The 16,299-nt window shown below is 64.9% G+C and overlaps 1 protein-coding gene across 1 annotated transcript; it reads left to right on the top strand.

Moving 5' to 3' along the window:
• Positions 1-887: 887 nt before the first annotated feature.
• SUN2 (Sad1 and UNC84 domain containing 2) lies at positions 888-15,769 on the top strand. The gene is made up of 18 exons (XM_055141136.1): positions 888-1,069; positions 3,223-3,384; positions 3,905-4,095; positions 4,338-4,475; positions 4,695-4,790; positions 4,991-5,084; positions 6,271-6,341; positions 8,044-8,165; positions 11,262-11,513; positions 11,865-11,942; positions 12,099-12,142; positions 12,415-12,580; positions 12,691-12,912; positions 13,489-13,573; positions 13,736-13,851; positions 13,937-14,104; positions 14,196-14,288; positions 14,698-15,769. Exons 2-18 carry the CDS (start codon positions 3,263-3,265, stop codon positions 14,809-14,811), a joined length of 2,172 nt encoding a protein of 723 aa, XP_054997111.1. The 5' UTR covers positions 888-1,069; positions 3,223-3,262; the 3' UTR covers positions 14,812-15,769.
• The last annotated feature ends 530 nt before the right edge of the window (positions 15,770-16,299 follow it).

Here is a 16,299-nt window from a genome sequence, read left to right as displayed (position 1 = left end):
ACTCTGGCGTCCCCAAACCAACCCCTGAAACTTTTTTTGGGGGGAGGGGGTGGGGGACACCTGGTGATGTTCAGGGGTTACTCCTGGCTCTGCGTTCAGTATATTAGCTGCGGAAGCGAGTGGCTCTGTACTCAGGACTCACTCCTAGAGTGCTCAGGCAGCCACGTGGGATGCCAGGGACCCCAAGTCGAGGGCTCTATCATCTCTGCAGCCCCTTAAACATGTACACACACACACACACACACACACACACACACACACACACACACACACACACACAAGTAAAACCAGGAAACCTTGAGGCAGGAGGTTCCTAACCTCCGCGTTGCCCTTTCCTAGCGGGTGAACTTGGGAGCAAATCCCTTAGAACCACAGGATCCGGCTCCTGACCTGGGAACCGGGTGGTGTAGAAACGCCTGCCTGACGGTTGGGACAATGATGCAAGCACGGGGCATTCAGCAAACGGTCAACTCGGGCCACCTGAACCCCCCGTGGGGTTAAGCACTGCTGCCCCTCCGGGGGTCTTCCACCTCCCCCGCTCCCACTTCCTCCCGGATGGAGGCTGTGTCCCCAATCAGCCGCGGTCACTGAGGTTCTAGCACCCAGGTCTTGTCCAGGCGGGTGCAAGGAGCCACCCCTGGTGCCCAACTCCGCCTCCGACTCCAGGGCCGAGCCCGGCCGGGCTCCCACGGCCCCGCAGCGCGCCCGCGTCTCCCACGCGCGCAGCCGGGCGGGGCGCGCCGGGCCCCGGGGCCCACGCGGCGGGCGGGGCGAGCCGGGGCCTTTGTGTTCAAACCGCCCAATGGGCGGCGCCGGGGGGCGGGGCGGCGGGCGGGGCCGGCCCAATGGGCGCGGTCTGTCAGCGCTGAGTGACAGCCACACACATACACAGCGGGCCACGCGCGCCCGCCCGGCCCCACTCTCGCCGCGCGCTTGTGCGCGGGTCGCATTGTCCGCCGCCCGCCGCGCGCCCCGAGCCGTCGCGGGATCCCGACGCGGGAAGGGGGGCGCGCCCCGCGGGCCCCGGACGCCCCCGAGCGCCCCGCGCGCTCAACTGCCGCGGGAGCAGGTAAGAGACGGCCGCCGCGGGAACCGCGGGGGGTGGACAGCGAGGTGACTCGGGGTGGACAGTCCCGCCCCACCGCCCCGCGCGCCCCGGCCCCACCGTGACCCCGGGACTGGGCCAAGTGGAGCCAAGCGGTCCGGGCCTGGTTCTCCCTCTCGGCGCCCCGGGCTGGGCCAGGCTCCGGCCCCGCTTGGCGCGCGCCCCTGGGCCGCTTGCGAAGGGCCAGCGCCGTGCCAAGGCCGGCCAGCCTGACTCATCCACCCGGCCGGCCCCCGCCCCCAGGGCCGGCCGCACCACTGGTCAGCCCAGCGGGCGGATGTGTCCAGGCGGGACTTCCCCCCGGCAGAACCTCCCCGGAGGAGGGAGCGGAGCCCCAACTGCCCTGAGCCGGCCCAGGGCAGTGCCCGCGCGCTGTCCGTGCCAGGCGGGCAGCGCGCGCGGGGACAGGCAGTTCCCTGCCGCCGCCGCCTCTCAGGACGCTCGGCTCGTTTTGTTCTAAACAAGACCAAACCCAGCCCCAGGGAGGGCGGGAGTGTGACTTAGAGCAGAGAGAGGAGGGGGTGGTGGCAGAGGAGAGGAGGAGGGAGAGAGAGGGAGAGAGGCAGTGGGGAGGCATCTCGGCAGGACTTGGAGGGAGCAGGGAGTTCGCCCTGGGGGCGGTGCGCGGGTCCCGGGCGGGGGGTGAGGCGCGACCCCCGCCCTGGAGCAGACGCCCCGGATCTGGGTCAGGTCTGGCGGCTGGATAACGGCGGCGGCCGTGCAGGGCGGAGCTGGGCCCGGATGTGGCGGGGCTGGGAGCCGGGTGGACGCTGGAGGGGCTCCTCCTCGCGGGCCAGGGAGGTGGGGAGAGGGAGAGCGGGAGTCTCACCTCTAGTTCGGAACCGCGAGGGCGGCACCCGCCGGGACCCCCCTGGACTGACCCTGGCACCTGGGCTGCCCCGTGACTGCCTCCCACGCCCACCCCGAGTGCCTCCTCTGACTGTGCCCCAGCGCACCCCAAACCTGCTACCTGGTTGGCGCCGGGGAGAGGGGGCGGCGGCTGTGTGGGCATCTGGAACCCGGGCAGGGTGGCGCGGCCCTTATAAGGAGCGCCGTGGGGCGCTGCACCCGCCCGCTCGCGGCTCGGGCCTCTCCCACTCGGCCCTTCACCAGCCTGGCAGAATCGAGGGATGAAGGCGGGGGGGGGGGGGCAGGGGGGAGGGGGGTCACCCTACCTGGGGAGACGCCAGTTAGACCAGACGTGAGGCTGCTTGTTTGGCAGAAGACAACTTTCTAGAATTCTCCGGCTGGACGAACCAGACCTTCTGGTTTGCACAGTCAGAGCTGGGCTGCGGGCGGCGTCGGTGCCCACCGGCGGGGCCGGGGCTCGGGGTGCTGAGGGCGCGCTCGGAAATCACGGACTTTCTCAGCTGGCCACTGACCACGCCTTGGCCTTCCCCGGGGGGGTCGGGGCCATCGTCCCCAGAGCCCGGCTCCCCGGCATGCGTGTAACCCCACACTGCCGGACCCGCGTAGGTTGTGTCATGCCCCGGGCCGCGGCCTGTCCCACCCAGCACGGGTCTGTCTCCTCGTGGCCCCACTGCCCGTCCCTGAGGCGGCTGGGAAACATCCTGTTAGAGTGCAGGCCCCCCATCCCCGACTGGGCGCCCCCCTGCAAGGGGAGCACAAAGGGGGGGTCTCCAATTTCCTCCCTGGTGGGCTGTGAGTCCAAGCAGAATCCCTGGGGGGGGGTGAGGCCCCCTCTGGGGGGCTTAGGGGGCGTCTCACTGTCTTCACTGAGCCCAGCCCTGAGTGGGGGTTGCCAGGAAGGAGGTCCTGGGGGCAGAATATGGTTGGGGTCAGAGAAGAGGGTCAGGAGCATGGGGGGGTGGGGGTCCTCTGAAGGGAACGGTGCCAGCAGTGGCCGCTGGGGGAGGGCCCAGCGGGGGTGGGGCTCAGAGGCCTGCCCGGGGCGTCCCGGGGGCAGAAGGCCCGGGTTCACCCCTGGGAGCGGGTGTCGGTGTGAGCTGGAGCAGAGAGCGTCCTGGGGGCCCCCCAAGAACACCCGAGCCCCGGCTTATGTGAGCCCCACCCTGGGGGATGTGGTTGGTTGTCTGCACCCCCTGGGGGCTGGCACCCCTGTCTCTGCCTCACGGTCTCCCGGTTCATTTTCTCAGGCGAGGACCCCCCCACCCCCACCCACACCCACCGGCCATCATGTCCCGCCGGAGCCAGCGGCTGTCACGCTACTCCCAGGGGGACGATGACAGCGGCAGCAGCAGCGGCGGGAGCTCCGTGGCGGGGGCCCCGACTCCCCTGTTCAAAGACAGCCCCCTCAGGTAGGGGGGCGCCCGCCCTGGGGAGGGCTTGGGGCTGTGTCTCTCCCCCCACCCCATGGACCCCACGTGGCCGCCAGGGGATAGTCCAAAGGGCCATAGGTGAAAGCCGGGTACAGTGGGGGTTGGGGGTGTGGCACAAGACAAGGGGGGCCCCTGGGGGGGAGGGGTACAGGAAGGAAGAGAAGGTGGGAGGAAGTTGAGAAACACTCTGGTCTCGGGGCCACGCGCCTGGCCAGGCCAGGCCACCGCCCTTTCTTTGGTTCAGAAAACAGGAAGCAGGGAGCTAGGCCAGGGGGAGCCCCTCAACTGTCAGTGGGGGGTGCGCCCGCCAGTCCCCCCCTGCAATCCCGCAGGGCCCACACAGCCCTGTAGGGAAGAACCAGGCTGGGCCCCCCCTGTTTCCCAAGGGTCGGGTGCGTTTTCGGCTGGGGAGGAAGTGGGAGGGGCCGGCAGGGGAGGCGGGCTGGGATGCGACCCCCTCACCTGCCGGGGTGGCCGTGGGGGGTCCCCCTCTGCACAGGACCCTGAAGAGGAAGTCCAGCACCCTGAAGCGCCTGTCGCCCGCGCCCTCGCTGGCGCCCGCCTCGGACTCGCATACGTCCTACTACAGCGAGTCCATGGTGCGCGAGTCCTACGTGGGCAGCCCGCGCGCCGTGTCGCTGGCCAGGAGCGCCCTCCTGGACAGCCAGCTGCACAGCGACCCCTACTGGGGTGAGTGTCGCGGGCCCCGCTGCTCCCTGCGGTTCTCCTGGGGGGGAGGGGGTCTCCCACGAGGGGCGCCCCCAGCCCCCTGTGTGCGCTGCCCGGTGCAGGTGATGGGTGAGGCGAGGCGGGCCAGCGCTCCTGGGGTGGGGGGGGGTAAACGGAGAGGCCCAGGCTGGGCTCGAACCCGGGGCGCGGGCACCTCGCCCCCGCCCCGCAGAACCCCGCCAGCTCCCCCCCACCCCCCGCAGGTGAGGACTCGCGGGGGAGGCGGCGCAGAGGCACGGGCGACACGGACAGCAGCAAGGTCAACGGGCTGGCGGGGACCAAGGGCGCCGAGGACTTCCTGGGGTCCTCCTCGGGCTACTCTTCCGAGGATGACTACCTGGGTAGGAGCTGGAGGGGCGCGGCGGGCGCCTGGGGGACTGGGGCGGTGCCGCCCCCCGCCGCGGGACGGGCTTTGCGGCGGGCAGTGCCGCGCGCGCGTGTGGCCGGGAGGGGGCGCCCCCGAGCCGGCCGCCCTCAGCTCGGGGCCACAGGGCATGAGAGTCAGGTGGCCCCTGCGCGGGAGGCCAGGCTGAGCCGGGTCCCCCCACTGTCCACTGCAGGCTACACGGAGACGGACGCGCGCAGCTCGGGCTCGCGGCTCCGGGGCGCCGTGTCCCGCGCAGGCTCCGTGCTGTGGGCAGTGGTCACTTCCCCAGGTGAGTCCCTCGCTGCCGCTGGGGCCAAGGCTGTTCTAGAATTATCTGGGGGGAGGGGTCCTTGGAAGGGCAGGTGCGGTGGTGGCTTGTTGTTAGAGCAGGTGGCGAGTCGGGGGTGCTCCAGGAGGACCAGCAGGAGGAGGTGGGCATCACGGAGCAAGCGGGGTGATCCTGGGCGCGCTGGTGCCCCTTCCTTTCAGGCCGCCTCTTCGGGCTCCTCTACTGGTGGCTTGGCAGCACCTGGTACCGCCTGACCACCGCCGCCTCCCTCCTCGACGTCTTTGTTTTAACCAGGTCAGTGATACCCCCACCTTGACTGGGCTCAGCGACGGGGGTCTGGGAGGCGGGCCAGGGAAGCTGCCCATCAGGGTTCCTCTGAAAGGGTCCCGGTTTACTTCCCCACTTCTGCCCCGAGCGGAGGCAGGGGCACCCCGAGTCAGGTCTGACCCCCCTGAATGGAAAGTGCATTCGGGGAATGTTCTAGAACCCAGGCCCCCTGCTGAAAAACCAGCCCCGCTTGGCTTCTGCGGCTGAGGCCTCCGTCTCTTGCCAAGAAGTGTTTCCAGAAAGTTCCTCTTCCTTCTTGGTCCTGTGATGACCGAAGCCTGGGGCTTGTCCCTTGAGAGCCTCTGTCCGGAGAACCAGAGTGTGGGAACTGCCCTGGGCAGGGAAGCGGGGGCCATGTCCAGGGGGAGCAGGCGGCCAGCCGAGAAGGGGCAGAGAGCACTCACAGCCCCCCCAAAATAGCTCCTGGTTCCCCCAAAGCAGAGCCAGTTTCAGGAGTTGTGGGCTATTGTGGGGTTTGCACTTGTTTTCTGGGTTTGCTTGCTTCAGGTATGTCTCCATAGGGATATTTTGACATTTTAGCGACCCCAGTATTATTTTTTTATAAGATTAAAATTCAAAAACTTCGGGGCTGGAGCAATAGCACAATGGGGAGGGCGTTTGCCTTGCACGCAGCCGACCCAGGTTCGATTCCCAGCATCCCATAGGGTCCCCCAAGCACCACCAGGAGTAATTCCTGAGTGCAGAGCCAGTAGTAACCCCTGTGCATCGCTGGGTGTGACCCAAAAAGCAAAAAAAAATAAAATAAAATTCAGGGCCCAGAGCGACAGCACTGCGGGTAGGCTACTGGCCTTGCATGCAGCTGACATGGGTTCGATCCCCAGCATCCTACATGGCGCCCTGAGCCCACCAGGCGGGGATCCCTGACTGCAGAGCCAGGAGCAAGCCCTGAGCCCCGCTGGGGGTGGCCTTAAAAACACACAAAAACAAGAACAAAAATACAAGGGGAAGAGAGGGGGAAAATGAAAATCCAGAAAATGAGGGTTGTTCCCCAAACCCGGGTATCGGAAGGTAACGCCCCGGTCTGGCCCTCTGCAGCTCTTGTTCAGCAGTAAGGGATGCCAGAGGCTCCCTGGGCCCGGCCCAGCTCCCCTGACAGTGCTCCCCCCCTCACTCTCCTCCCTGCGCCCCCCAGACGCTTCTCCTCCCTGAAGACCTTCCTGTGGTTTCTCCTGCTGCTGCTGCTCCTGACCGGCCTGACCTACGGTGAGCGCCCCCCTGTGGCAGGGGAGGGTAGGACATGCGTCTGCGCAGAAATCGGGGCTGCAGATGGATGGGGGGCGGCTGGAGTGTGGGTGGAAAAGGCTCAGCTGCAGGGGGAAGAGAGGTCGCTGGGGCTGGAGGGATAGTAGAGCGGGCAGGGCGCTTCCCTTGCATGCGGTCGACCTGGGTTCAATCCCCAGCACCGCCAGGCGTGACCCCTGAGCACAGAGCCAGGAGTCAGCCCTGAGCACTGCTGGGTGTGGCAGAACCAACACATAAGCATGCTATACGTGTTACATAATATGGATTTTATACATATGTTTAACTCCCAATCTCACGGTGCTGTAGGAGATGCCCTTTCTTAGGGGGCGGGCGGGGGTCGCTGTATTTAGCAGTGCTCAAGGCTTACTGTCAGTGATCGAACCCGGGCCTGCTGCATGTAAAGCGGGCGCCCTACCCGCGGTACCATCTCTCTGGCCCCGGAAGACCCCATTCTGGCTCCCCACCCAAATGGTTGTAGCAATGGATTCTGAAAGACCACACTTTGGTGTTGGTGTTTAGACTTGGTTTCTGTGTCCACGCAACTTGGAATCTATTTATAAAAAAAGGAACATTTTCCTTGTATGCCGGTTGCGTTTCTGTGTCCTGTTCCAAGAAGGGGGTGTTGGTGCCCAGTGGAAACTGGGCACGGTCCTGAGAATAACAGCGGCCCGTTCTGTCAGGGCGGCTGCGGCACAGGAAGTGGCTTCCCGTGTGTCAGGAGAGTTCCTGACTCTGATCCCGGCCAGCAGCTGAGTCTGAGCTCCCTGGCCAGGTGGGCGGAGAGATCGGGGACGCGTCCTGAGGGGCTGCCCAGAGCGTGGGGGTGGGGGTCAAAGGCCAGACTGGCTAGTCTGGGGGGCACAAGTAGGTGCATTGGGGCTGGCTCCTGGCCAGCACACCAGCTCATGGCAAACGTGTAACATTCAGGGCGGAAACTCCTCAACCCATATGGCTTCTTCAGGTGCCCCTGCATCCACACATGCGTGTGCACACATGCACACTCTCGCGCACACATGCGTACATAAATGCACGTGCACACACACATGCATACACTCAAGTATATATACACACGCATGCTTGCACACTCATATTTATACATGCACATGCACACACTCAGCACATGTGCGCACATACACACATATATGCATAAAACGTACATAAAGCATGTGCACACACATGCACATGCACTCAGCTCATACACGCACACGCATATGCACACACTCAGCACATGTATGTGCATACACACGTACATGTGACACACATGCATACACACACATACACGAATGTGCACACACATGCGCACTCCCCTGCAGATTCAGCCTGTCACATGGGTCTGGCTCTCGAACACCCTGCGGCCGCCGCGTGCCTCTGCTTTACCCCTCTGTGCGGCCTGTTAGTGTAGAAAACTCCCCTGCCCGCCCCCCACTCCAGCTCCCCCTGCGCATGAGGCATGAGCAGGAAACTAAGAAGCACCCGTGGGGCCTTGGGGGCCACCTCTGGGCCACCCCGAGCCTGTTCCAGCCCTTCTCACCGCGCCCCCACCCGCTCAGAGAGAAGAGGGGCCCTGAGATCGTCCCCCGCCCCCCGCACCTCCTGGCAGCTGCTGAGACCCAGGTGGGGACCCGCCTTCCTGGAAGCCCCCTCACGCCTCTCCCCTGTGCAGGTGCCTGGCACTTCTACCCGTACGGCCTGCAGGCCCTGCAGCCTGCCCTGGGCGCCTGGTGGGACGCGAAGGGCGGCAGGCAGGGGCTCTGGGAGTCCCGAGACGCGTCCCCGCACTTCCAGGTGAGTCTCAGGCCCGTTTGCAACCACGTGTCTCCTCCCTTGGGCCCCCTTTCCTTGGGGTGCAGCAGTTTAAGGGTTTTGGGAGGGGTTTTTTGGGGGGAGGGGAGCAGCACGCACCCAGCAGTGCTCCGGGCTTCCTCCTGGCTCTGGCAGGCTCAGGGAGCCCTATGGGATGCCGGAGATCGAACCCGGGTCAGCTGCATGCAAGCAAGGCCAGTGCCCTCCCCGCTGGCTGGACTCTTTCCAGCCGGGCCCCCAGGGGTGCCGCCCTTGGATGTTTGAAGGGTGAAAGTGACTCCGAACCACTCCCAAGTGAGCCAGCGACCCACGCAGAGGAGAAGCGGGAGTCCTGCTTCCTGTCCCGGGTCCCCCCCCCCCCCGCTGATGTTTCCGAGCCCCTCCCCCCAGTGAGGGGCACCCTGGCTAGCTCCCACCACCACAGACCAAGTCCCGTAGATCAGAGACTGCACGGGGCTCCCCTGGACCGGCAGGTTCTGAGGTGCCCACGGCCGTGGGGCAAGGCGCCACGAAAGTGGAGACAGGCCAGGCCTCCTGAGGCCAAGATTACAGTTCAGGCACCGGCCATTGCAGCCTAACTCACAGCCTGCCAGACTCCAGGCAGGAGATATCAACAATGCCTCTCTCGGCGGGAGCCCCTGCCGCAGGGGACGGAGGACACACGGGCCTTGCAGGACAGGGGAGGGGTCACAAGTGACCACAGGGTGTCTGCATGCACGTCAGCCCGGCAGGGCGGCAGGGGAGGTCATCGGGGTGTCAGCCAAAAACAGAAGCCCTGTCACCCCTAATTAGAGCTAAACTTTGGCTGCAGGCTGCCGCACTTGGTCACCACATTCCGGCCATCTCTGGGGAGGATATTATTTCCCTAGCAGGCCAGAGGCGTAGCTCAAGGGACTGAGCTGGGTACTGTGAGGAGGGGGCCCAGGTTCCATCCAGCAGCCCATGCTCCGGGGGCACCGCCAGGACCCATCCTGAGCCTTGCTGGGTGTAGCCCCGAAACCAAAAATAACGCATAGAGGCCGGAGTGATAACACAGCGGGGAGGGCATTTGCCTTGCAGGCAGCCAACCCGGGTTCAACCCCATAGAGTCGCCTGTGCACCGCCAGGAGTGATTCCTGAGTGCAGAGCCAGGAGTAAGCCCTGAGCACTGCCAGGTGTGACCCAAAAAGCAAAAAAAAAAAAAAAAAAAGCAAAACAGAAACACAACACCACACTCTGTCACCTATGAATTGACTTTCCCTGGTCAGTCATTAGTGATGCTATCCAAACCAACTTTTTTTCTTTTTTCTTTGTTGGGTCACACCCGGCAATGCTCAGGGGTCACTCCTGGCTCTGCACTCAGGAATTACTCCTGGCGGTGCTCGGGGACCCTACGGGATGCTGGGGATTGAACCCGGGTCAGCCGCGCACAAGGCAAATGCCCTCCCCACTGTGCTACTATCACTCCAGCCTCCAAACCAGCTTTTTTTGTAAGGGGCTGGTGGGTCTAGAAGGACTCTCTTGGGGCGGGAGAGACTGTGCAGCTGTGCAGAGCACTTGACTTGCACATGACCATACCCCTCCCCCACACCCCACGTGGTCCTCAGAGCCCCGCCAGGATGATCCCTGAGCACCAGGCCACAAGGATGCTCCGAGCACAGCCGGGCGTGGCACAAACCCACTCAAAAGAATGAATCTCTCGGGGCTGGAGCAGTAGCACAGCCGGTAGGGCATTTGCCTTGCGTGCGGCCGACCCCGATTCCCAGCATCCCATAGGGTCCCCTGAGCACCGCCAGGAGTAATTCCTGAGTGCAGAGCCAGGAGTAACCCTGTGCATCGCCGGGTGTGACCCAAAAAGCAAAAAAAAAAAAAAAAAACTCTCTTGGTGCACTTTGCATAAGGGCATTAAGAGGACCGGGTGCGGACTTGCTGCAGCTGTTTGTTTTCTGAGTCCTGGCAGCTGGCTTTCACGTGGAATCTTTTTAAATCCCCCTTTCATGAGGCAACACTTTTTAAAAAGCAGCCTTGGCACCGGGCGGGCCCCTGACCTTCGAGAGCGGGAGGCCAAAGTGTTTTGTCATTCCTCCCAGCAAAGATTTTTGTCGTGCCGCCAACAAGGCCCTCAAAACTCTGGATGTGCCAACGCGTGCCACCCTCCAGCCCAGCCGCCCTTGGCTCGGCCCCTGCTCGGGGCCACTGAGTGAGGAGCAAGGCCGGGGCCGGCTCCTGGCTCCTGCGGCCTCGCTGGAAGGTGGGGTTTGCTCAGAGTCCCCAAGAAACAGCACAGCGGGGAAAGTGCAGCTGGCCTTGTGCAAAGTTGAGCCAGATGGGGCTGGAGCCATAGCACAGCGGGTAGGGCGTTTGCCTTGCACGCGGCTGACCCAGGTTCGATTCCCAGCATCCCAGAAGGTCCCCTAGCACTGCCAGGAGTGACTCCTGAGTGCAGAGCTCTGAGTATCACTGGGTGTGCCCCACATGCCCCGCCCCCCAAAAAAGTTGACGTCCATGATCAGATGGGTCCCCAAGCCCAGCCAAAGAGATCCTTGAGCACAGAGTCAGGAGTGAGCTCTGAGCACAGCTGAGTGTGACCAAGACAAAAAGCAAGGAGACAGGGACCAGAGTGACAGGACAGTGGGGAGGGCATTTGTCTTGCATGCGGCCACCCCGGGTTCCACCCTGGCATCCCATATGTCACCCGAGCACTGCCAGGACTGATCTTTGAGTGCAGTAACCCCTGAGCATCACCGTATGTGGCCCCCAAACCAAAAAAAATTTTTTTAAAAAACCCTCAAAAACAAAACATTGCTGGGTGCGGTCCTCAAGGCCCCTATTGGCCTGAGACGAGAGAGAGGTCAGGACTGTGGTCACCAGGCCCCCTCGGTCCATCCTGTCGCTCCTGGTCCTCCTGAATTTCCAGAATGTTCCCTCCGTGGGATCTCTGGGAAGCAGCGCCTGGGTCCTTCCCACCCGCTGGGGGCCAGCAGCACCCTCCTAACGCCCCGTGTTCCTGCACTCCGGGCTTCCACGTCAGCGCACACGTTCCCGAGTGGACAGATGCGGCCACTTGCAGGTGCTCAGAGCCCCTCCATACCCCCCCAGGCGGAGCAGCGCATCCTGTCCCGGGTGCACTCGCTGGAGCGGCGCCTGGAGACGCTGGCGGCCGAGCTGTCGGCCAACTGGCAGAAGGAGGCCATGAGGCTGGAGCGCCTGGAGCTGCGGCAGGGGGCGGCGGCAGGCGAGGGGGGCAGCCTGAGCCACGAGGACACGCTGGCCCTCCTGGAGGGGCTGGTGAGCCGCCGGGAGGCTGCCCTGAAGGAGGACTTCCGCCGGGACACGGCCGCGCGGATCCAGGTGGGCGCGCGCAGGGGACAGTGTGCGCGCCGGGGGGGGGGGGGGGGACAGACAGCGCCGGGGACAGTGCGCACGGGTTTCGGGGGACCCTTCCACCCCCACCTAGCTTTAATGCTCCCCTGTCCCGTGGAGACGCCGGGGTCTGCCCGCCCCGCTGGGAGGACCCGGTGCCCACCCGCACGGGATGCGCGCAGTGGAGATGCACTGGGGGGTTGGGGGGAGGAGGGCTGGCGGGGCTTCCCAGCGCGGCTCCCCCGCGGCACAGCGTTTGCCCTGCGCGGAGAGGGAGGGGGCACTCTCCAGCTCCCGCGCCCCCAGGAAACCCACCCAAACCCCCGCTCTGGGCCGCAGGAGGAAGTGGCCGCGCTGCGGGCCGAGCACCAGCAGGACGCCGAGGACCTGTTCAAGAAGATCGTGCAGGCCTCCCAGGTGCGGGGCTCGGGGGCGCCTGCAGGGGGCGCAGGCGCTGCTCGCCCGCGTGGATGAGGAACCCGGCCCGGGTGTTGGGTCCCCGGGGTGGGGCGCGTGGTGTCATCACGCCGGCGCTGATGACTGCCCCCTGGACCACTTTTTCTCCTGTTCTAGGAGTCTGAGGCTCGGCTCCAGCAGCTCAAGTCCGAGTGGCAAAGGTAACCGTGCTCCCCACCGCCCGCCTCCCTCCTCCCCGATCCAAAGCTCTGCGTGGGGTCCCCGCAGAGAGCAGGAGGGTCGGCACTGGCCGAAACTGTCCGACAGGAACCGGGTGCCCGGGGGGGTGGGGCTGGGAGGGACTGGGGCCCTCATGGACAGTCCCTGCCTGCTGGGAGGTGATACGAGGAACCAGGGCCCTGGGCGTGGAGAGGCAGCGGGGGGCCCTGGGCTGGTTTGCCCAGTGACAAACCCCCCCTCCTCCCCGGTGCAGGACGACCCAGGCCACCTTCCGCGAGAGCTCCACGCAGGAGCTGGGGCGGCTGGAGGCGCAGCTGGCCGGCCTGCGGCAGGAGCTGGCCGCACTGGCCCGGAAGCAGGGCTCCGTGGACGACCAGCTGGGCCTGCTGCCGCAGCAGATGCAGGCCGTCCGGGACGACGTTAGTGGGACTCCCCCACGCGGGACACCCCCCCACCCCCGCTCTGCCGGCCCCCAGCCCCCCGCCTGCTGGGTGCAGCCCTCAGCCTGAGCACGTCCCTCCGTCCCCAGGTGGAATCCCAGTTCCCGACCTGGCTCAGCCAGTTCCTGGCCCGTGGCGGGGGCGCCCATGTGGGGCTGCTCCAGCGGGAGGACGTGGAGGCGCAGCTGCAGGACCTGGAGCACAAGATCCTCGCCCACGTGGCCGAGTCACAGGGCAAGTCGGCCCGTGAGGCCGCAGCCAGCCTGGGGCTGACGCTGCAGAAGGAAGGCGTGATCGGGGTGACCGAGGAGGTGAGCAGCGGACGACCCCCCAAACACACACACACGCACGCATTCACATGCACACTCACACATATATACACATACACACATACACACACATACATACTCATTCATGCACATATACACATACACATACACTCACATACATATATACACACATTCACACATTCACGCATATACACACATACACAAACACATTCACATGTACACACATATACCCACGTACATATTCATGCATATACACAAACACATATACATACATATACTCACATACATATTCATTCATATACACAAACACACATATACTCGCATACACATTCACCTACATACACTCACATACATATACACACATTCACATAATCACTTGTACACACACATACACACATATAGACACACAAACACACATACATTCCCACAGACCTACAAATACACACACACACACACACACTCCCAGAGCCGCACTGTCCTTGGGCCTTCGTACCCTGGCATGCGGGGCAGGGGGGGGGCGGGGGGCCCTCCCTTTGCTCTGGGCTGGGTGGCGGGTTCCTCCGGGGTGCCAGCAGGGCCGGGCCCGCCGTGTTCCAGCAGGTGCACCGCATCGTGAAGCAGGCGCTGACGCGCTACAGCGAGGACCGCATCTCCATGGTGGACTACGCCCTGGAGTCGGGAGGTGGGTGCACCCCCCCGCCGCCCCCGCCCCACCCCCTTTTAAAAGACTTAAACTGGGGGTTCCACTGGCTGTGTTCAGGAGTGACCCCTGGCGGCGGCTCAGGGCACCACACGCGGCGCGCCTCACCTGCTGTCCCTGCCCCTCCCTCTGTGTCCCGCCCAGGGGCCAGCGTGGTCAGCACCAGGTGCTCCGAGACCTACGAGACCAAGACGGCGCTGCTCAGTCTCTTCGGGATACCCCTGTGGTACCACTCGCAGTCGCCCCGAGTCATCCTCCAGGTGGGCCCGCGGGGCGGCCGGCAGCGCCCAGCCCCCCGCCCGCCGGCGTCCGGCCCTCCCCCTGACCCGGCTCCCTCCCCTCCAGCCAGACGTGCACCCGGGCAACTGCTGGGCCTTCCAGGGGCCGCAGGGCTTCGCCGTGGTGCGGCTCTCGGCCCGCGTGCGCCCCACCGCCGTCACGTTAGAGCACGTGCCCAAGTCGCTGTCGCCCAACCGCACCATCTCCAGCGCCCCCCGGGATTTCGCCGTGCTGGTGAGTGTCCGGAGGCCGGGGCGGGGTCTGGGGGGAGCGCCGGGGCGGGGCGCGTTTCTCAGCAGGGTCTCCCGCCCGCCCCGCCCCTCAGGGCTTCGATGAGGACCTGCAGCAGGAAGGGACACTCCTCGGCCAGTTCACCTACGACCAGGACGGGGAGCCCATCCAGACGTTCTACTTCCAGGTACGGGTCAGTCCCTGCAGCGGGAGGGGTACGGCCCTCCCCGGCCCTCCCCCCCGCCGCGGGCCACTGACTCTTATACTCCCGCCCCCGCCCCTTTCTTGGGGGGGCGCAGTGACTTCAGGGGGCTGGAGCGGATGGCAGGGAGGGCGTCTGCCTTGCACACAGCTTCCTCAGTTCGAACCCCGGCATCCCATAGGGTCCCCCGGGCACCGCCAGGGGCGATTCCCGAGTGCAGAGCCGGGAGGAACCCCTGAGCCCTGCCGGGTGTGACCCAAACTACCAACCTCCCCACCTCCCTCGCCAAAATCATAAATGACTTCCAACTCCCGGCCCTGCCCTGGAGCCTGAGGGGGGAGGGCACGGCAGGAGGCCCCTCCCCGCTCCTGACCGTCTCTCCTCTCCCCCCCAGGACCCCAAGATGGCCAGCTACCAGGTGGTGGAGCTGCGGATCCTGACCAACTGGGGCCACCCTGAGTACACCTGCATCTACCGCTTCCGGGTGCACGGGGAGCCCAGCCATTAGCGTGTCCCCGGGGCACGCCCGCTCTCAGGGCCCCTCGGGGAGGGGTACACCCCCCGCCGCCCGCCCCACACTAGCGATCCGCACTGACTCGGGCGCCCATCCCGCAGCCCAGCGCCTCACAGGCCCTGGCCCGGGGCTGCCCCCAGGGCATGTAAATATGCAGCCCCCCAGGCTGGGCGACTGCCGGGGGCGCTGCTCGCTGGACTTGTGCCAAAGCTGAGGAGACCCAGGCCCTGGGCCAGGCCAAAGGGCCCTCCGGGAGGAGGCGCCTGGTGTGGGGGCTCAGCCCCCCCCCTACAAAGCCCTGGACTCTTCCAGAAGGCCTGTGCCACCAGCCCAGGGGCACCTGGGTCGCCCGAAGGCGCTTCTCTCTCTGCACTGTACTTGCTCCTGGGACCTTCGGGCAAAGTGCCAACCGTGGGGCCCCTCTCCCGTGGGGCCCCTCTCCCGGTGGCGGGAGTCTCCTGAGGCCATTGGCACCCGGGGCCACCAGGGAGGGTCTCCGTGTGTGCCGGCTGTGGTCCTGCTCACTCTTTCCTTTCTGGGCGTGGTTTTCTAAGGGAGCCGTGGGGTGGGTGCCGGGGGGTGCGGGGCTGCGGTGACGGGGGCTTTCAGAACCAGCAGGCCCTGCGGGTTCATGTACATATTTTTCAAGGTCTGTTTTTTAAATGAAAAGCTAAGGGCTTGATTTCCAGCCCCGTTCTGTGGGGCCCCGGGCGAGCGCCACTCCGTTCCTTGTCCCTTGTCCCCGCTGCCCAGGGCTGGGGGCTGCTGGGCTCTGGCCTGCACTTGGGGGCAGGAGGGCTGCCGTGGGGCGAGACGCGGTCCCCGCAGCTCGGGCCTGGGGCCACGGGGTGGTCTGCGCTCGCCGTTCACAAATGCTGCACTCTTGGCTCGGAATTTTCTATGTCCAGATTCTAATTTATGCCTATGCAGAAAATAAATTATGCCCAGAATCGAGGGTGCCTGGTTCTTACCTGCCTGTGGCTTGGGCAGTCTACTGGCGGGAAATCAAGATGAGTTCTCGCCCGAAACAGCACACTTTAAAATGTATTTCTTAGGGGCTGGAGCGATAGCACAGCGGGTAGGGCGTTTGCCTTGTACACGGCCAACCCGGGTTCGAATCCCAGCATCCCATATGGTCCCCTGAGCACCGCCACTCAGGAGTAATTACTAACACTCAGGAGTAATTCCTGAGTGCATCGCCGGGTGTGACCCAAAAAGCAAAATAAATAAATAAATAAATGAAATGTATTTCTTAGGGGGCCCACAACGAGGTGCTGGGGGACCCCAGAGGATGCCGGGGTCTGAACCTGGCCAGCAGCACGCAGGGCAAGCGGCCTCCCCGCCGGACCATCACCCCAGCCTCTTGTGATTTATTCTCGGTTGTTGGGCCACACCCGGCAGTGCTCAGGGATCACTCCTCAGGGGGCCGCATGGGGGGCTGGGAATCAGACTCGGGTCTCCCGAGACCAAGTCCCCCCCCCA

This window comes from Sorex araneus, chromosome 6 (assembly GCF_027595985.1).
Source record: "Sorex araneus isolate mSorAra2 chromosome 6, mSorAra2.pri, whole genome shotgun sequence".
Taxonomy (NCBI): Eukaryota; Metazoa; Chordata; class Mammalia; order Eulipotyphla; family Soricidae; genus Sorex; species Sorex araneus.
Note: the sequence above shows the minus strand (reverse complement) of the source record. Positions and strands in the feature narration are given on the sequence as shown.

What these genes read in the sequence shown, in the direction of transcription:
- SUN2 (XM_055141136.1), top strand. Translation starts at nt 3,263, where the DNA reads ATGTCCCGCCGGAGCCAGCGGCTGTCACGCTACTCCCAGGGGGACGAT. An exon ending in GACGTCTTTGTTTTAACCAG is followed by an intron (nt 5,085 to 6,270) that starts GTCAGTGATACC and finishes TGCGCCCCCCAG; the next exon opens with ACGCTTCTCCTCCCTGAAGA. An exon ending in CCCGGGATTTCGCCGTGCTG is followed by an intron (nt 14,105 to 14,195) that starts GTGAGTGTCCGG and finishes CCCGCCCCTCAG; the next exon opens with GGCTTCGATGAGGACCTGCA.